A 21,813-nucleotide genomic window follows, 5' to 3' on the forward strand; every position below is an offset into this window, starting at 1 on the left:
GGGTTTAGAATCCATGCTTTGAATCTGAAATGTGTAGTAGTAAATTGGATGGATCAGTTCTGAAAAGTGCACATCTTCATAGGCTTCCTTGGAATGGCAGAGTTTGCCATCCTTCTCTGGTGGAATATGGGAAGGGGTGTTGTTAAAGTGGGAAACACAGAGCAGTTGAGTCACTTCTTTCCCATCCAGGAGATTCAATACTAGACTGACTAAACAAAAGAGAGAGAAGAGTGATGTAATATGGTAGAAAAGACCTGGGCTCTAGAGTTTGACAAGCCAAGGTTCAAATCTCAGCCTGATCCTTGAGGGGGGAGCTTGTAAACTTGGGCGAAGGCATGGTTTCCTCATGACACAATGGTAACAAGACCTAGCTCCTGTTGTCGTTACTGGCACATCCTAGGTGTCTCGGGCACTATGAGCACCCATGGCTCCAAACACATTGGCTTTGCTCTGCAAGTTGTGGCTCATTTAGAAAAATACTTGGCTACTCTTTTGCCTCTGCTACATCAGACAGAAACTAGTGAGATATTCCAGAACATCCTAATGAAGCCACACATGCCTAATAAGATGGCAGCTTTTCCCCAAGCTCATGCTGAGAGCCAGCATTAGGCAAAGCAAGACCTGAGAAGGGACTGCAGTTAGACAGACAGACATGTTTTCTCCCCAGCCCTGTGAGTTTTTACTCAAAAAAAAAAAAAAGAAAAGAAAAGAAAAGAGAAAGAAAAAGAAAACATCAAAAAAAATCCACAGGAATATCCACATTCCAAAAAATATTCTTCCCTATTTAAGAAATGGATTTCATAGGATTTTGTCTATGCTTTATACATTTTAATCAGATATTATCCTAAGTTACAACCCAATATTTTCTGGAAGCAAAAGTTTACAAAATAAGTAAACTTTAAGAAGGTAGGTTACTTTGAAAGCTATCCTAGTTTTAAAGATGTAACCACTGGTATCACAATATTAGTTATTAAATGCCACAAATTAGGACTTTAGCCCACTGACTAGTAGTATTTTAAAATCTGTACTCAAAGTACAACAGAAAGTATCATTCTTTCTTATTTTATTAGAGAACTTGGGTTTCTATATATTTTTATCAACTCTGAAGTTTTCATAGAAGTCTTTCACATTTTTGGTTAGATCCAAGGTCTATAAACAAAATGTGACTTCTAACTCTTCCATATGAAAAAGAGCACCCCATTGTGTTCTTTTTGCATTACAGGCTTCTCTTATACAGTTTTTGTATGAAAATTGCCTCGGGATATTTGGAGAAGACATCACTTCTCTCTTGGGAGAGAATTCAAAGAGTTGTCATAACAATGAGAAGGCTGCAGGTACTGTGAATAGTTTAATAGGCTTTAGGGAGACACAGACAGCAAGGTTGCCAGGGGTCATGGCAGATACTTAGCCCTGTTCTGGAGCCCAGAGCATCCCCAGGGCAATGATTCCCAGCTGCTCCTTCTCTGAAGGCTGGCTAACAGGTCAAGGGAAGTTTTACACTGTTGGAGACCCAAGAAAGCATAGAAACTTCAAGACGTTTCTGGCAGTATTAGGAAATAGCATGGTATGATACAGTGTTTGGGGATTTTTTTAAACACATTTTTAAATGGATCCCACATCTATATATATGATATATGTAGTTAAACATATAATGCATAATTATTTATTTCTACTTATAATATATAAATGTGCTCTGGTTGAAACCAGAGCACGGGACTTTTATTCCTGCTCCATCCTCTTCTTGATCAGTGGCTCTTGAGGCACCACAGGATTCCAGTGCTCTTTAAAATGAGTCGAAAAAAACCAGCATCATTGAGAGAAAAGGACTTGACTTGATGTCAAACTACCTCTCCAGAGTACAAACTCCAGTGCCCCATTTATCAGCTATACGACCTTTTGCCAATTACTCTAGCTCGGTATCACTTTATTCATGCCTAAAATGTGGATAAAAATAATGTCTAAATCTTAGAAATGTTGTCAAGATTCAATAAGATAAAGGATGTAAAACACATTTCTCGATGGCAATGAATAGAACTAGGAGAAGTTCCCCTGAGACTAGTGCGAGTATTATTGGAGCCTAGCTAATCACAGCTCATTGGCAACACCCCATTTTTTTGTAAAACGGAGTTTAGATTCAGAACCTGGAGACACACATCATCAATCCCTCCATACTTTTGACATGTCTTAGTTTTACGACATATACCTCATTGTGTTGAGGGAAGCTTTTGGATAATCCGTGTCATCAGGAATTAAGATGAGTCAGTGCTGGTGTAAGACAAATGTTTGTTTTTCGTGTCATCACTGACAGAAAAACAAACTGTTGAATCCAAGCCTGTGAGAGTGATAGTGATTTCCAAAAGAGCACAACTGCAGAATGCTACCAAGTCCCCATCTGGCATGGGTCCATCCACCCACATGTCTATAGTTTAGTAAGTCACTGAAGACTGGAATCTCCATAATGACCCTTGACACTTCCTCTTTATCTCTTTTTCCAATGAATGAGAAATGAACCCTTTCCAAGACCCAGCTATTTCCATTTAAAGTTTTTCCCTTGGTCCCATATATTCATATTGAGGAAATCTTCCCACAAATTATCTCCTCTTTCTTCAATGCCTATCATATCCTATGACATGGTTTTTGAATTGTATTGTACTGTGTTGTGTTGTATACTTTTATATGGATAATAAAAATCATTCCATAACCTAGTAGGTTAGACAACCATTTCTTTGGTTATGATTCACATAACACATCAGTGGAGGTTCATCTGAGCAGTTCTGGTCTCAGCTGAGGGAACTTGTGCACTTGCAGTTAGCCTGCAGCTCATCTGGAGCTAACCTAGGTGTTTGTGTATTGGCGCTGGCTCTCAATTGGTCCCCATGTCTTCAATAACGTAGGTTCTCCTCCTTTCATATGGTGGAGGAAGAGTTCCCAGAAGCAAGAGGGACTTTTCAAGAGTTAATGTGGGAGAGGACTGTGCAAAAGACCACGCCAAAGGTGGTGGTTTACAAGATGAGGAGGCATTATTTCTTGAGATCACACATCATAAAACTCACAGCAGCACCACTACCGCACATATCCTTTTCTTCACTGGCTTCTCATTCTCAGTTCTGTACACCAGCATTTCCTAAGGGGTATTCCAAGTAGGGTAGGAAGAATCTTTGAAATACTAACTCATTTTTTTACCTCAGGTATTCCTTCCCTCATCCTTCTTCCTGTCTTAAGCTGTCTTAAGAGGCAACTAAATCACCTCCTCGGACATAGAAGCAAGAGGAGAATATGAGGAAAAGGGATCTCCATGTTGCTTATGAGTTTATCAGAGTTGGCTTTCTAGGAAACAAAAATGATTCGTGGCATAGAGTAGAAGATTTAGGTGGCAATCTCATGGGAAAAGCCAAAACCACAGGGTAGGAATATAGGATATCTGAACCTTTCCCTGGATAGAAACCTAAAGGAAGCAATAATTCCTGACAGAATAGCAAGCTGACATGTCCAGGAAAGATGGGGCACTCTATGTCCATGCAGTTTCTTATACCTCAACATGGAACAGATCAGTTAGTAAAAGTATCTCCATCAGTCCCAGAATAGTTGGAAGAAATAAAAAACCACTGGGTGTGAGAGACATGCCTCAGCAACAGGAGTACACACCAACTTCCCAGGATCAGAGAGCAATTTGGACACTTCAGCAGCTATTAGTATACACCAATGACACAGAGCAACCAGATAAGTGGCACTTCACCAATTTACAGCCTCCCCGGCACCAGAAGACTCCAGAACATAGACACACTCATGGGGGCAATTAAGAAAACCTAAATCACTACCAGTCTTGGAACAGAGAATCAAACTAGGCATCAAGTGAACTATTTAAAACTACAGAACGGTACATTTCTGACTTATGCCAGTGTATAGATGGAGATTGCTATCAGTGCATATAGAATATATGATCCATGCATTGTTTTATCTTTCCCAGGAAGGTTTCCCTTGTTAAATAGGTCTCGGAAATTCTTACTTTCCTTTTGGAAGTCAAATGCCCCAGTTTTCTTCCACATATATTTGACATTATTCCACCCTTTTGAAGTGACCCCTTTAATTAATCATCCTGGGAACATTTATTGCCTTGTGCAGAGTAGTGGCCAGGTGTTTAAGGTTATTTGGTGAAATGTTGCTCATCTGTTTATCCTTCGACACCTTGGCTCATCTGTTGACTCTTAAAGAATTCAGTTATTTAAGCAATGTTAAGGTATCTTCAAAGGGAAACATTCTTTTGAGCAGTAGAAACTTTGAACTCAGCTTCTCACTGCTGATCAACTTTTCTTTGGAAAGTTCTTGCTTCAGTAGGGAATGTTGAGTAACTAAAAATCATCTCTGGAAACTGGTGGTCAATAAATGCATTCATAACCTCAGGATACCTTGTTTTCCTTATTCTATGTTCCCTTTCAAGCCTTGTGCTTGTGTGTAGGTTTATATATACATGTATGTTTGAGTGTGTGTGTGAGGAAGTGTGTTTCCACACTTCATTGTGGTTTAGGCTCTTTTCAGTAAATGTTCAACCTATTTAACCGAAAACATCATCTCTGGGTGGGTTGGTGTGGTATCACAAGGGAACACAGCCACCACATAGCCAGCATGTAATGACTATTTCCCTTGGACCCTGACTGCAGAAAGTCATCCTTGAAGATGGCCCAGAGCAGAGCAACAGAGAAGTAGGGTCAGGCAGATTGTGTCCTGAGAGGCAGATCCTTTGGATGTTAGAACTTGAGCACTCAGAAAGTCAAAGAGGAAATCAGGCTGAGGGGAGACTGGCTGTGAAAGCAGAGGATTACCACACTCAGTTTGATTTGCATACCAAATCCTTCTAGCCTTTAAAATCAGATCTGACACCTGAACCCACTGATCACTCCAATAGAAAACAAACATCTACAGGTTCAGTGTCTCCTGTTGCATTGCAAAGACAGTAACTGATGGCACAGGAAATACTGACCTTCAATCTGATCGAGTCTCAGATCAGTCTGAAGGATATGAGGAAGAACTCTTCAACACCATAACGATGCTGTTAGCCAACATCAGAACGTGGAGAGTTGTACACAACAAATGACTCCGTTTCCCTCCTCTAGCCACTACAATGAACATGCTGTATAATGGCAATGGTGAAAATAAGGCTAAGTGAATGAAAATACACTAACCTCCCTTCTTCCTTAGATTCAGGCCAGAAGACCACTAAAAGAAGTCTTTTCAGAAGGTTAGCCTTTTGGTGCTGCGGTGGTATTTGCTGGAACAAGTGCACAGCTGAGCCTTCTGCAGAACCCAGAGAGCGCTTTGGAGTTCCCTCTCGCGGATATCTGTAGTAATGACAACTTGCCCTTCCCAATTCTGGTAGGTCTCAGGCTGGTCTTTTATTGCCTTCCTGAGGAGGGGGACCTCAGAGAGGCCAAGTGTTCTCATGCAAACCTACCCCAAATGGGGAAATCAATAGACAGCCCCTGGCTGTGGCTGAGAAGCTTTGGTAGTGTCATTTGATTTAGCTACTGCAGAGTCATGAGGCCAATACAGCAGGACAACTTTTTGTCCATTCCACTTTTTCCCAGAGGCCCGTGTAGGCCTGTTCAGATCAGTCAAAATGGACTCTGTGTGCATGAATCATCTTCATATTTTCCCATTGTCTTCTGAACTCACAGTAGTCTCCGGTCTCTTTCAACTGAGTCTACCTAATCTAACAACTGAAAACATCTTACCTAAGCCTAAAGACTCATCCTGTGCCAAGTATGAATCCATGAATCCTAACAGAATATGTTAAATGACAGTCACAGAGGCATCTTCAAAAAATCAGCCAGTATAAAATCATGCAGAATCCTAAAGCAGAAACTAAATTCTGGGGACAGAGTTAACTTGGATAGTGAATCTGTTCTTGTGGTAGCATCTGTTTTAAAGGTGGAGACTTCTAGCTTTTTCTGCACATGAGTATGTGAAGCTGTGATCGGTGTCTTTCATTATGATTGCCCACGAACTGACATAGGCATAACTGATTAAGAACTTGACACACTGGAAAACACTTCATGAAATCAAAATTTAAGGAAGCTGCTGTAGGAGTTAAAAGCCCCTTACATTAGAAATACTTTCTGTTTTCACCACACACTGCCCACCTGAAGACTCCTTGCAAAATACTAATACTACTATGACTACTAGTAATAATAATAATAATATTATTATTATTATTAATAACAATATAATATCAGTCCATTCATCCCTAAAATGTGGATAAAAATAATGTCTAAATCTTAGAAATGTTCTACAGATTAAATAAAATAATATATGTAAAATACATTTCTGAAAAAGCAGTTAATGGAACTAGGAGAAGTTTCCCTGAGACTAGTGTGAGTATTATTGGAGCCTCGCTAATCGCAGCTCACTGGCAAAACCCAATTTTGTTAAACGGAGTTTAGATTCAGAACCTGGAGACACATATCCTCAATCCCTCCATACTTTTAACATGTGTTCATTTTTTCTTTAGTGTAATCCATATCATTAGGAATTAAGATGAGTCTAGTGTCATGTCTGACAGTATGCTGTTATAAGACAAATGTTTGTTTTTTATTTCATCAGTGACAGAAAAACCACCTGTTGAATCCAAGCCAGTGAGAGAGAGAGAGTGATTTCCAAAAAGGCACAACTGCAGAATGCTACCAAGTCCCCATCTGGCATGGGTCCATCCACCTACATGTCTATAGTTTACTAAGTCATTGAAGACTGGAATCTCCATAATGATACTTGACACTTCCTTTTTCTTTATTCTTCCCATGAGTGAAAAATGAACCCCTTCCACGATCCAGCTATTTCCATTTAAAGGTTTTTCATTGGTCCCATATATTCATATTGAGGAAATCTTCCCACAAATTATTTCCTCTATCTTCAATGCCTACCATATCTATCATATTACATAGTTTTGTATTGTGTTGTGTTGTATGTATTTATATGAATAATAATCATTCCATAACTCAGTAAGCTTGACAACCATTTCCTTTGGCTATGATTCACATAACACTTCAGTGGAGGCTCATCTGAGCAGTTCTGGTCTCAGCTGAGGTCACCAGTGCACTTGCAGTTAGCCTCAAGCTCCTCTGGAGCTTACCTAGGTGTCTGTCTATTGGCGCTGTCTCTCAATTGGTCCCCATGTCTTCAATAAGGTAGCTTCTCCTCCTTTCATATGGTGGAGGAAGAGTTCCCAGAAGCAAGAGGGACTTTTCAAGAGTTAATGTGGGAGAGGACTGTGCAAAGGACCACGCCAAAGGTGGTGGTTTACAAGACGAGGAGGCAATATTTCTTGAGACAACACATCATAAAACTCACTGCAGCACCAGTACCACACATATCCTTTCCTTCACTGGCTTTTCATCCTCAGTTCTCCACACCAGCATTTCCTAAGTAGTATTCCAAGCATGGTAGGTAGAATCTTTGAAATACTAACTCATTTTTTTACCTCAGGTGTTCCTTCCCTCATCCTTCTTCCTGTCTTAATCTGCTTACAAGGCAACTAAATCACCTCCTCGGACATAGAAGCAAGAGGAGAATATGAGGAAAATGGAGTTCTTTGCTGCTTATGAGTTTTACAGATTTAGCTTTCTAAGAAACAAAAATGATTTGTCACATAGAGTAGAAGATTTACGTGGCAATCTCATGGGAAAAGCCCAAAACCACTAGGCAGGTACATGGGATATCTGCACCATTCCTGGATGGAAACCAAAAGGAAGCAGAAATTCCTCACAGAATAGTGAGCTGACATGTCTAAGAGAGATGGGGCCCTCTACATCCACGCAGAGTTTCTTATACCTCAACATGGAACAGATCAGTTAGTAAAAGTATCTCCATCAGTCCCAGAATAGTATGGAAGAAATAGAAAGCCACTGGGTCTGAAAGACATGCCTCAGCAACAGGAGTACAGACCAATTTCCCAGGACCAGAGAATCAAACTAGACATCAAGTGAGCTATTTAGTACTACAGAACTGTACATTTCTTACACATGCCTGTGTATAGACTGAGAGTGGTATCAGTGCATATAGAATATATGATCCATGCATTGTTTTCCCTTTCCCAGAAAGGGTTCCCTTGTCAAATAGGTTTGGGAAGTTCATGCTTTCCTCTTGGAAGTCAAATGTGCCAGTTTATTCCACATTTAGTTGACATTATTTGACTCTTTCGAAGTGACCCCATTAATTAATGTTCCTTGGAACATTAATAAACATTTCTCTAAATTTATTTCTTTTTTTTTAAAAGATTTTATTTATTTATGATAGTCACACACAGAGAGAGAGAGAGAGGCAGAGACACAGGCAGAGGGAGAAGCAGGCTCCATGCAGGGAGCCCGATGTGGGATTCGATCCCGGGTCTCCAGGATCGCGCCCTGGGCCAAAGGCAGGCGCCAAACCGCTGCGCCACCCAGGGATCCCTCTAAATTTATTTCTTAAGTCATAGTTTAACATTCCACTCCCTGCTTAGAAGCCATCAATGGATTTCAATAAATCTTTGGTGTTTTCCTTTTTTTGTCCAAAAAAAAAAATCTCATCTTTAAAATCCTCCCCAATGCAGCCTGCTCTAGTAATTAGTATTGTCTTCACTCTTTCCCAGTGCAGATCCTTTAGTTTAGCTGGGTCAGACATATCCTTGGTTCCTGAACACAGCACACTCACTTTTCTACTATAATTCTCACCTCTTCTTGGACTCTGCATTGCCACACACTATGTAGGCTAGCCATTTGGGTTCTCCAATCCCAGTAATTTCACAAAGCCTTTCTGATCTCAATTTAATTTTTTCTTTATAAAATATGAGCACCTAACCCTACTAGACAGTGGCTCACATGCTGCTTTGACCATCAGGAATTATGCTGATGTGTTCATACGTTATACAGAAAATCCAAATTCCTGAGGTAAACAACTGTATCTTGTGTTAGTTTTATAGTACTTTTAAAGCCTGGCTAAATGTCTACTCAAAAAAATGTACGAATTAATATGTTCAATTTTCTAAGAGTATAGAGATTTTATAGAGACTGGTAGAAACTGCAAGTTTTAAAACATGAGGTTGAACACAGCACATGAAATTTTAGGGGGCGACAATAAGACATAGGTTTGAGTAATTGTTTTAGATATGACTTCACAGGCTGAGTCACATGTTCTTGGATAGACTATTTTTATTCATTATACAAACAACGTGATATTGGTGTGATATATTTGGGAATAATTGCATGTTTGTATGAAATTTAAATATCAACAATCCAGAATAAAAGGGGCAAAACACATAGCTGGGTAAGGCATCTGTGAGTTTTTAAACCAAGGAAGATATTGGAAAAAAAGGAAAGAAAGAAATTGACAAGAAGAGGAGATAGAAATACAAGGAGGTATAGAAAAGCTGAAACAACTAATTTGTCAATTGTGACTCATAGAAGAGATTTCTGACATAGGGAAATAGTTAATAAATGTTAGTTTTGCCCTCAGGATACTCCAGCATAATATCTCTGAGAACAGCAATTCATTTCTTAATTTTGAAGAAAAGATCCTGAGAACTCTGATAAACTGTAAAAGGATCTAACTGCATAATCTAGAATGAGTGACAGGCAATTAGGTGTTCCCCATTGGCCTTTACCATACCTGGGAGTAAGATGTGTGTAATCATTAGTTAATATGCACTTAGTGATACAGTTAAGGTTAAACATGTCTAAAAGTAAAATAAAGGTACTTAGAATGACTATCTTACTTTATTCCAGAAAGAAAGTTACTCACAGGCTACCAGTATAAGAAAACTATTTCTCAAAATTGGTGGATCAATTACCATGATGAATCTCTCTCTCTCTCTCTCTCTCTCCCTCTCTCTCTCTAATAACACTCAGTTTTTATTCATACGAGGAACATGTAAGAATTTGGTGAATGGAATATATACCAGTACAAGAAACCAGCTTTTTTTCAGAGAGCACTGAACAATGCCTTTTATATTTTTCTGTAATTCTTTCTATGCTAGTCGAATGGGCCAATAAATACTCTGAAGATTTATAGTGGATGGTGACTATTTTCCAGTTTTGTTTTGTTTTACTTACCCATAGCATAACTGGTGCTACGAGCAAATTGGTTTCTTCATAGTCTTGGGCCTCAATGTCAGTATTAATTTAGTTGGCTTACTCTTTTAAAGAATGAAGTCATTCCTTTGTCAAATAAAAGAAACAAGTAGAAAAACCAAACTGCCAAAGGAAAATTGTAATTTCTTAAAGTGGATAAAGAGAAACTGCTTTATAAGAATGGGAGGTTTTCCAAAATGTAAAAGTATAAAACTAGTTGGGAAATAAATAAAACAAAGCAACACCATCCTCAGGATAATAATTATCTCTGTGCAAGGAAAGACTAGGATTAGGAGAAAGGGGAAAGAAAGAAACTCCAAGCACACATACATCAATTTAAATTCTTGGAAGATTTAAAAATGCTTACACTTCACCATGTGCTTCATACTTCTGAAGAACATGTTGTAGGTAACTTGATCATATAAATATCTACCACATACCCATGCATACACAAACGCACACATTGAATTGTATATGTAAACATACAGAACACTGTTAAATGAATAAGTAAACAAACGACAGAAATTTTAAGATTTTGTATTTATTCATAAGATACCGATAGAGAGGCAGAGACACAGACAGAGGGAGGAACAGGCTCCTCACAGGGAGCCAGATGCGGGACTCGATCCCCAGACCAGGATCACACCCTGAGCCAAAGGCAGGCAGGTGCTCAATCGCTGAGTCACCCAGAGGTCCCTAAAGTACAGAAATTCTTAGCATTCAGCAATTTTATCTGTGATTCCTCTGTATTGATGATCTGGTTCACTCAGTCCAAGTGGCTGAACAGTAGTACTCCATTATATGATGATACATTTATGTGTGTACACATCTAGTCAAACTTTCTAGAGGCTTACCTAGTTTATTAGCTTTCAAAGAAATTGATTTTTTAAATCATCTCCATAAATGTTTTTCCCAGGCTTATTAATTTGTGTTTTGTTTTTATAATTCTGTTGCTTCAACTTTCTTACTCCTTTGATTTCTTCATCTAGCTTCTTGGATTAAATGCTAGCTAATTGTAGTAAATATATTTAAGACTATTCATAACTTCTAAGTATTGCTTTAGCTATACCTCACAAATTTATTTTTCATATTTTAGTTTGTTGATAAAACCATTACAGTTTATGATTTTCCTTGTGAAGTCTTTTTTAACCTAGTCATTATTTAAGCTTTTGGGTTTTTTTTTTTTTTCAGATTTTCTAACCTGTAGGATTTTAATTACTAGCTGTAATAGTTAATTTCTAATTAAACTGCACTGTAATCAGATAATATGGTTTGAATAACTATGACTCTTTGTGACTGAGAGTGTACAGTTAATTTTATAAATATTTAAAATGTTGCATGCATGCTTTAGGAGAATGTGTATTCTCTGTTGTATTCTCTTTTGAGTGCAGGGATATGGAAACTCACAATTATGTCATACGTGTTACTCAAATTCTCTATATATTCTCCAAATGTGCAGTTTCTGAGAGAGGTGTTAAATTTTGCCATTATGCTTCTGTGAGCTTTTTTTAAAATTTTTATTTATTTGTGATAATCACAGAGAGAGAGAGAGAGAGAGAGAGGCAGAGACATAGGCAGAGGGAGAAGCAGGCTCCATGCACCGGGAGCCCAATGTGGGACTCGATCCCGGGTCTCCAGGATCGCGCCCTGGGCCAAAGGCAGGCGCCAAACCACTGTGCCCCCCAGGGATCCCTCTGTGAGCTTTTCACTTTTATTTTGTAATTCTGAGTTTTCGTAGTTGCTGGCTTTTGGTGTTTTATGGTTTAAGTCTATATTATTAGGCACATACAAATTTATAATTTCTATAGCCTTTTCATGAATTATAAATTATAACTTATTTGCTTTATTCGCATTAATGCTTCAACTTCATACTCGCCTTTGACAGATATTGTTGCACTAGCTTTTTTTTTTGGTTCATATATGCTTAGTCTATTTCTTTTTTTTCTTTTTATATTTTCTGTTTTAGGTTGTGTGTGTAGATGTGTCCCCTGTAAGCAGCATATAACTGATTTTTTATATCCACACTGATAATTTCTGATATTTATTAAAGCGATTTAATCTATTACATTTATTGTCATTATAGTGTATTTCGAGTTATACTGACAAACCATATTTTGTATTTTTATTTCATCAAAGATTTCTCCTGGTTCCTTTTTTCTTTTTTCCTAAGTTTTGTTAGATTCATAAATCATATTTTTGTATCCTCTGTGTCAATTTTTATTTATATTAGAATTTCTTAGCTATTATGTCTTTGACCACTTTTTCCAATATTCCTCTATTATCTCTTACTAGAATCCATTAAAATTTTATGAAACAATGATTCTCAAAGAACACTCGATACGAACAACCTTTTCACTTTTCCTCTTTGTACTGCATCCTGGGTAAAATTCTCAGTTCTTTTTTCCAGTTTAATTCCTTAACCTTGGTCATTCTAGAGTCTATTCTCTTACTTTCATATTTTTTCTTTTATTTTTTCTTTTTTCCACACCTATATGTTTTCTGGGATTACTAATCAGATCTTTTTCCTATTCATACAATTTTATATTTTTTCAATAAAGATCATTTCAGGGGCACATGAGTAGCTCAGTCGGTTGAGTATACAATTCTTGATTTCAGCTCAGGTCATGAGATGGAGCCCCCACATGGGGCTCCTCACTGGGCGGGGAGTCTGCTTGAGATACCTTCTCTCCTTCTCTCCTTCCCTGCTCTCTCTCGCTCATGTGCTCTCTCTTCATTAAATAAAAATCTTTAAAAAGATCATTTCATTCATTTTCCCCTCTGATTTTGGTACCAAGAAGTAGATCTTACTGTGACAAATACCTAAAAATGCCAAAGCAGCTTTAGAACCGGGTAAGGGGGAAGGATGTAGAAGTTTGGAGGGCCACACTGGGAAAAGCCCACATTGCTGTGAAGGAACTATTGGTAGAAATAATAGATGTTGAAGGCGATTCTGGTAAGAGTTCAGAAATAAAAGCAAGAGCTTCAGAGATAGACTCTATCTTCTTAGAGAATACATAACTAATCAGAAACAGATTGTTCGAAATATGGATGTTGAAGATTTTTCTGTGAGATCTCAGATGGAAATAAGGAACGTGTTATTGGAAACCATAAAAAAGGAGAACCTTGTCATGAAATGGCAAAAACTTGTCTTAATGAGTGTTCCAGTATTTTGTGGAAGTTTGAACTTGGAACAATAAAATCGGATATTTATCTGAGTAGATTGCTCAGGAAAGTTTTAAAGGAGCTTGTTTCCTCCTGACTCCTTATACTAAAATGCAAGAAGATAGAAATGAGTTGAAGAAGGTATTAAGCACAGAGAAGTCAGGACTCAAAGATGTGGAAAATTCTCAAGTTTCCTAATTTCTCAGTTTGTCATTTCTGCTCTAGCACTTGTGCTCATGCTCTTGCTACCCCTAGACAGTTCCCTTCTTGTCCTCTTCCCATCCATGTCCGACCTATAGAGTCAGCTTCCCAACAAAGTCTGTCTTGATTTGATCAGCCATGTTGGCATTTTCTCTTGTGAATTTCTGTAGCCTTATAATCATTTTCCTGTGATTTTTGTGACATGTAGTCTTTAAGGCACGTTTCATTTTTTAATTTTACATTTTCTGAAATTGAAATTTCAATTTTACTCTTTTGTCTGTGTATATATCTATATCTTTTTCAGCAATTCTCTGTTTACCCATCAAATGCTTTTTATGGATAACACATATGTAATCCACGGGTTCTAGAATATGAGGAAATAGAAAATGTGACTTCTGAATGGTTCTCAGGTGGTTCTCCATGGCACGTACCAGAGCAGGGCTAGAGCAGTGGGAAATTTAAGCAAACCAGTGGAGCCTTGCTCTGGTCACTCCACAGCCTTGAACAAGCAGCTCAACGCTTTTTTTATACTTTTTGCTTTATTATTTTATTTTTGGGTCTGAGCAAAAAGTTTCGTGAACCCAAAAATATTGGTATAAATGTGTAGTATGTTTTAGCTTTGTCTCTCTTAGGAGAACACAGGCTTCTGCACCCAAAGAGACTGGCACAGTTATGTCTAGATAATTGGGTCAGCTTATTCTTGATTGGTTTGTGTGCAAACATGCAGACTACATCCATAGTCATCACTCCTCTTAATCTTTCAAACATCTCTGAGCCAATCTCCTAAATGTTAGTTCCCTTCTAACATTTTCCTTAAAAAAATGGTGCCTCAGTCCTCCCAGAATGAACACAAATTTTATAGCATTAATAGTTCTTTGCAGACAGCAAATTTTAGATTTCTTTCCAAAGCACATGAATGGATTTTAAGAAAATCTGTAAATGGCTATAATTTAAGAAGAAAATATTATCCTTAAGAGAACATTATAAATTGGAGGGAAAAACAACCACAACTTTTATCTAGAAACTTGTTATCTTCTACCTCTGCCCCTTCTCCTGCATGCTCTCAATCAATCAATCAATAAAATCTTTATTTCAAAACAGGAAATGGGCTCACACAATTGTGGAGTCTGGCAAGTCTCAAATCTTTGTGTATTGTGAAAGAGAGTGGTCTAGTTTCATTCTTCTGCATGTGGATGTCCAATTTTCCCAGCACCATTTATTGAAGAGACTGTCTTTCTTCCAATGGATAGTCTTTCCTAATTTATCGAATATTAGTTGGCCATAAAGTTCAGGGTCCACTTCTGGGTTCTCTATTCTGTTCCATTGAACTATGTATCCGGTTTTTTTTTATGTGTCTGCTTTTGTGCCGATACCACACTGTCTTGATGACCACAGCTTTGTAGTACAACCTGAAATCTGGCATTGTGATGCCCCCAGATATGTTTTTTTTTAAATTCCCCTGGCTATTCAGGGCCTTTTCTGATTCCACACAAATCATAAAATAATTTGTTTTAACTCTCTGAAAACAATCCATGGTATTTTGATAGGGATTGCATTAAACGTGTAAATTGCCCTGGGTAACATTGACATTTTCACAATCTTAATTCTGCCAATCCATGAGCATGGAATATTTTTCCATCTCTTTGTGTCTTCCTCAATTTCTTTCAGAAGCGTTCTATAGTTTTTAGGGTATAGATCCTTTACCTCTTTGGTTAGGTTTATTCCTAGGTATCTGATGCTTTTGGGTGCAATTGTAAATGGGATTGACTCCTTAATTTCTCTTTCTTCAGTCTCATTGTTAGTGTATAGAAATGCCATTGATTTCTGGGCATTGATTTTGTATCCTGCCACACTACCCAATTGCTGTATGAGATCTAGCAATCTTGGGGTGGAGGCTTTTGGGTTTTCTATGTAGAGTATGATGTCATCGGCAAAGAGGGAGAGTTTGACTTCTTCTTTGCCAATTTGAATGCCTTTAATGTCTTTTTGTTGTCTGATTGCTGAGGCTAGGACTTCCAATACTATGTTGAATAGCAGTGGTGAGAGTGGACATCCCTGTCTGGTTCCGGATCTTAGGGGAAAGGCTCCCAGTGCCTCCCCATGGAGAATGATATTTGCTGTGGGCTTTTCGTAAATGGCTTTTAAGATGTCGAGGAAATTTCCCTCTATCCCTACACTCTGAAGAGTTTTGATCAGGAATGGATGCTGTATTTTGTCAAATGCTTTCTCTGCATCTAATGAGAGGATCCTATGGTTCTTGGTTTTTCTCTTGCTGATATGATGAATCACATTGTTTGTTTTACGAGTGTTGAACCAGCCTTGCGTCCCGGGGATAAATCCTACTTGGTCGTGGTGAATAATTTTCTTAATGTGCTGTTGGATCCTATTGGCTAGCATCTTGTTGAGAATTTTTGCATCCATGTTCATCAGGGATATTGGTCTGTAATTCTCCTTTTTGGTGGGGTCTTTTCTGGTTTTGGAATTAAGGTGATGCTGGCCTCATAGAACGAACTTGGAAGTACTCCATCTCTTTCTATCTTTCCAAACAGCTTTAGTAGAATAGGTATGATTTCTTCTTTAAACATTTGATAGAATTCCCCTGGGAAGCCATCTGGCCCTGGACTCTTGTGTCTTGGGAGGTTTTTTTCCATGTCTTTGTGTCTTCCTCAATTTCTTTCAGAAGTGTTCTATAGTTTTTAGGGTATAGATCCTTTACCTCTTTGGGTAGGTTTCTTCCTAGGTATCTTATGCTTTTGGGTGCAATTGTAAATGGGATTGACTCCTTAATTTCTCTTTCTTCAGTCTCATTGTTAGTGTATAGAAATGTCATTGATTTCTGGGCATTGATTTTGTATCCTGTCACGCTGCCAAATTGCTGTATGAGTTCTAGCAATCTTGGGGTGGAGGCGTGTGGGAAATATCAGAAAGTGAGACAGAACATAAAGACTCCTAACTCTGGGAAACGAACTAGGGGTGGTGGAAGGGGAGGTGGGCGGGGGTTGCTGGTGAATGTGTGATGGGCACTGAGGGGGGCACCTGACGGGATGAGCACTGGCTGTTATTCTGTATGTTGGTAAATTGAACACCAATAAAAAATACATTTATTATAAAAATAAAAAAAATTAAAAAAAAACTTCTGATGTAAAATAGAGCAAAAATGCTCTGGGAACACAATATGCTCTCTAATCGCTTGTCTATAAAATAGCCACTGTGTTCTCTGTGACATAATCTTATTCTAAAGTTTCTTGGCCTGTCGAGATTGATAATTTACCTAAGTAAAATAGTTGAGGTATACTTTTTTTTTTCCTGTGAAGAGTACCTGTTTCCTAGGATCAAATCACATGTTTTCTGTGTAACAGAGTTTTCTTTTTATTCTCTTGTCTTTTCTGTTGACTTTTTTCCATGTCAGATTTTTTTTTAAATTTTTTTTTAATTCTTATTTATTTATGATAGGCACACAGTGAGAGAGAGAGAGGCAGAGACACAGGCAGAGGGAGAAGCAGGCTCCATGCACTGGAAGCCTGACGTGGGATTTGATCCTGGGTCTCCAGGATCGCGCCCTGGGCCAAAGGCAGGCGCTAAACCGCTGCACCACCCAGGGATCCCAGATTTTTTTTTTGTAAGATACTTTAAAGATTACTGTCTTTGCCTGAGCCCCTCAGAGAAAGATAGCATATATGTTAGTGATTTGTGATTGTTGTTTTTTATTTATGGACTTAGTTTTTTGCCTAATATAGTGTCCCATTCCTAGGAATCCTATTAAATTGTTTCCTTGCTGTGTGTCTGATTATTAGCTGTTATTAAAACCACCAGAGACCATTTTAGTGGCACCTGGATGGCTCAGTTGGTTAAGCATTTGACTCCTGATTTCACCTCAGGTCATAATCTCATGGATTGTGGGATCCAGCCCTGAGTAGGATTCCACACTCAGCAGGGAATCTGCTTCTCTCCTTCTTGCTCTCCCTCTTCCCCTCCATTTTTTCTCTCTCACAAATAAATAAATAAATCTTTTTTAAAAGGAAAGAAAAGAAACATTTACATTTGTTTGAAACTTCACTTTTTAATACGACCTGATGAATGTGCCATAAATATGAAATTAACTTATTTTGCACAGTTCACTCTTTTGAATACACCTGTCATTTTTCTGCTTCACATAAATATCCTTGATTAAAAGTTGCTTTATTTTTACCAAGGGAATAATTTAAAAAGTATTATTTTGCTTAAGTCATTGTATCAGCCAACTTTTGCCAAGAAGACTGCTCAAACAAATAACCTTAAAGTCTTAGTGGTTTATAGCAACAAAGATTTAGCTCTTGTCCATGCAAGTGTGGGGTACAGGAGGCTGTGCCTCTTTCCAGCATTTGGTTCCACTTGATGTGTAAAGGAACAACACTTACAAGAGACATGCATTTTTCTGGCAGAAGGGAAAGAACAGTCACCCAAACATGACGACTCTTGAAGCATTCTCTTGGACATGATTCACTTTGCTTCCAGGCACATTTCATGTGCCAATACAAGTCACTTGGTCGAGCCTGATATAGTACACACCTCCTACACACACACACACACCACTCTGGGCTAGATCACAACTTGGTACAGTCCCCCCTCCTGGGTTGGGAGTAAATAAATAGGAATGCAATGCTCTGTTACAGTTAGGTCTTTCTTATTTTTTACTAATAAACTTATTTTTTATTGGTGTTCAATTTGCCAACATACAGAATAACATCCAGTGTTCATTTTAAAGATTTTTTCTATTGTTAGGGGAGTATTAATGATATATTTTGTGAATTTTACTGTGGAAATAATTTTTTCCTGATATTTTTCAGCTTTATATTTTGAACTCTGTAGAACTGATGTTAATATACAGGTTGAGGTTGAATTAGGATTTTTGTAAGGAAGAATTAAGTGAAAGGATATTACATATGGAATTCTTACTTCCTACTTCATTATATTTTATTTTCTCCACTGTATAACTTGTCTCCTACTTCTATTGATAATTGAGTAGGAGTTCAAACTTTCCTCATCCATACTGCTATAGTTTCAGTTTGTAACTTTAGGAATTTTGAAGATTATTTCCTACTCTATTGATTAGTCATTAGTCAATTTGGCTGGATAATCTGACACTATCTTCTACCGTTTCAATACACTAAATTATGCCTTTGCCAATTTCATAGTCATATGTTTTTTTTTACAGCACCTACATGTGGACAGCATTCTGCCAACAAGTAAAGAGAAATCAAGTTAAGTCACAGACAGGTGCAGCTGAAATACCAAATCACCCATTGCCTTTTCTAGAGTTATATTTACTTGTGCACAGTGGGGACTATATTTCCTTACAAAACAAGAGATAGTTACATTTGCTGTTTTGAAATAGCAGAACTGAACCTCAAATGCATGAGATCATGAAATCTTAGTGGGGTATGGTACTTGAAAAGGGACAGTGGGCAAGTTGTCAGAGAAAGTGGAGATTTGTGAGTGATGCTGGATGTTGGAAGGAGATAGGAAATTTGAAAAGTAGATACATCTAGATATCCAGGAGTAAATGTTTTGTGATAGTGATAGAATCAGAAAGAATTAGACTGGAAGGCATTGTGAGTTTATTTGGTCTTAGCTATTGCCACAATACAGAAGCAGTTCCATTGGTAAAAGCTTATCAAATGGTGGCTTACATGATCCTGTGTAATTTCAGAGAAGTCCCCTCCCCCAATCTTCCAAGATTGTGTATTCCACTTTTTCACTGTCATACCCCACTTAAGTGTTTTTCTTAATTCCATACCAACTGTCCTTTTCATAGGGTGAGGTCTGAGAGGGGCAGCAATGATCACATCATCCTGTATATGCATTTCTCTTTAACTTCATTAAAGCTCTTGGGAAAGATGTTATTTCACCTGTGATTGAATCTACTTCTGAAAGGGATGAGATTATAAAGTCTACCTACACTATTTTACAGATTAAGTGAAAGAGTTTCAAAGATGATGAGACTCACCCAAGGTGAAATGGCCCACATGGGAAATCCAAAGCCAGAAGAACAATCTTGTCTCCTAATTAAGTGTTCTTACTTTGTATATGACATATAAGTGGCTATTTCATGAGTATATTAATATCAGATGTACATAACAGAATATAAGTTTTTTTCCTGCTCATAAGATTGAGGTAGCATAGTAAATAATAGGTGTCTGGCCAAAGAAAGGAAATTATTTTGTGAGTCATTGAAAATTAAGCAGAAGAAATAAAAGAAATATATGAGGACAAATTCCCTTTAGCCCTTAAATGCATTGGGTTGTTTTAGCCTCCTTTAAGAAATGTTTTATCCAGGAAAATTGAAAGCTATATAGATGAACTCATTCTATTTCACTCCTGAGTTCACTATGCCAGTTCTTCTCATGGTTCTAGTTCTAGACTGGCTCTAGGATTTGGTAAGTGTGAGCTTTACAATTGTTTATCATTGCTTAGTCTCAATTCCCCCATCGGTAAAATGTGCACAGCTTGGAGGTGTTCTTCTGGGAGATGGACCCAGATTTTTTTGGATTTTTTAATCCAGAATTACTCTTTTAGGTAGGTGCTATTGATCCTATTTTGTAGATAAGGTAATAAATGAAGTTAAGATAACCTTTCCTGAGGATACATTGCTAATAAGTTGTATACCAGAATCCCAAGTCAGGTCTGTCTGATTCCAAGGCAGAGTCTCTCCACCCAGTGTACTTGGAAATGCACTTGACATTTTCATCCATCTCTCAGAAGGTGAAAATCTGATAAAGTACGTGATATTTTTAGAAAATTGCCAAGTGCTATATTGATGTGAGGTATTGTTGTTTCTTTTATGTGTTCTTAGCCACTTATTGGAAAATAGCAGTACGATCCAAGGCATAAATAAGTTTTATATTTTCTGCTTTACGGATGAGGAAATTGAGGCCCATGGGATAAGGAAGGATATCTACATAGGCAGAAAGTAGCAGAGTAGTGTCAGTTCCTAGTCTAGTTCTAAAGCCCATCATCCAGTCTCTCTCCTTATTCCTCTCTAGACCTGAGTTTTTATTCTGGCATAGGGGCTGATTCCATCACTATGTACTGATCCTGTGTTGGAACTTCCCAATCAGCTAAGACACTCTAGCAAGGTAAGAGTAGGTTACTAGTATGGAAAGAGGTAATGACATTGACGATAGTATTTTTTAAAGACTATATGCATACAGGTAATCATTCAAACTTCATGACAGTTGGATATAACACTATATGGTGGCCCTTCCATACTTTATGAATTCAGAAACGGTCATCGTGGTGCATTAGGATTTTGGCAGAGCACCCGCCTCAAGAGAATACTCTGTAGCAGCTCTACCATAAGGCACTATCTCCAATTTTCCTGTTGAATCATTCCAGCCAGGTTACTTACTACATTTTTCTGGGCTTGTTCATCTTCATTTCCTAAGTTTGTTAAAAAAAAACCCTAACAATTAGGATATTCAGAGAAGCTCTTGTATGTGTAAATTTGCCTGTAAATCTGAATTCTGTATGAGATGTTACTACCAAAATGATGAATCTAATAAAACTGTAAGCCACCATGATTTTTTTGTGTCATTCAGAGAAACAGATCAACATTCTCCTGTACTTTACTTATTTGAATAGATTATCAGTCCAAAGGAAGAGCTTTGCAAGTAGTTTGTTACTAAAATGATTTATTTTTTGGTTGGGAATTATAAATGACTCTGTGTAGATTTGTTGAAGAATAGTAGTTAATTTTAAAAATGGCTGAATTTGGGTTATCCGGGTGGCTCATTTGGTTAAGCTTCTGCCTTCAACTCAGGTCAAGATCCCAAGGTCCTGGGATCAAACAACACATGAGTTCTCTGCTCAACAGGGAGTCTGCTTCTCCTTCTCCCTCTGCTCACCCCCAGCTCATGCTTGTTCTCTCTTGTTCTTTCCATCTCAAATAAATAAATAAAATCTTTTTTTAAAAATGAGTTGATTAATATTCTTTGGCACATGAGTGAAGGACCACATGAAAATATGTTGAAATATACAGAGAAGATATAGATTCAAAGCAAAAATCTGTAGTTAGTGTTTTATTTTGAACCTTAAGAAGAATTATTATTATTTTTCAACAGGAAATTTTCCTTTCTCTCTTTGTTAAAGATTTTACTTACTTATTCATGAGAGACACACAGAGAGAGGCAGAGACATAGGCAGAGGGAGAAACCGGCTCCATGCAGAGAGCCCAATGCAGGAGTCAATCCCAGGATTCCAGGATCATGCCCTAAGCTAAAGACAGACACTCAACCACTGCTGAGCCACCCAGGCATCCCAAGAATTATCATTAAATAGAGTAACATCTGTGAATGCTTGAGGGAAAACTGTAGTACCC

The 21,813-nt window shown here is 37.9% G+C and overlaps 1 protein-coding gene across 15 annotated transcripts in view; it reads left to right on the forward strand.

Moving 5' to 3' along the window:
• The window catches only part of LOC140611775 (uncharacterized), a 121,684-nt gene that overhangs the window by 82,571 nt on the left and 17,300 nt on the right, over positions 1-21,813 (forward strand). For 11 of the 15 annotated variants that reach the window (XM_072788653.1, XM_072788654.1, XM_072788659.1 and 8 more), the window contains 3 exons: positions 1,223-1,334; positions 5,197-5,370; positions 6,598-6,996. In XM_072788653.1, the coding sequence (XP_072644754.1) occupies positions 1,223-1,334; positions 5,197-5,342 (258 nt within the window). In that variant the 3' untranslated portion in view covers positions 5,343-5,370; positions 6,598-6,996. Of the gene's footprint in view, positions 1-1,222; positions 1,335-5,196; positions 5,371-6,597; positions 6,997-18,651; positions 19,906-21,813 lie in introns of those variants that run through there. The other 4 variants (XR_012012981.1, XM_072788662.1, XM_072788661.1 and 1 more) reach the window with 3 other exon arrangements.

This window comes from Canis lupus, chromosome 20 (assembly GCF_048164855.1).
Source record: "Canis lupus baileyi chromosome 20, mCanLup2.hap1, whole genome shotgun sequence".
Classification (NCBI taxonomy): Eukaryota; Metazoa; Chordata; class Mammalia; order Carnivora; family Canidae; genus Canis; species Canis lupus.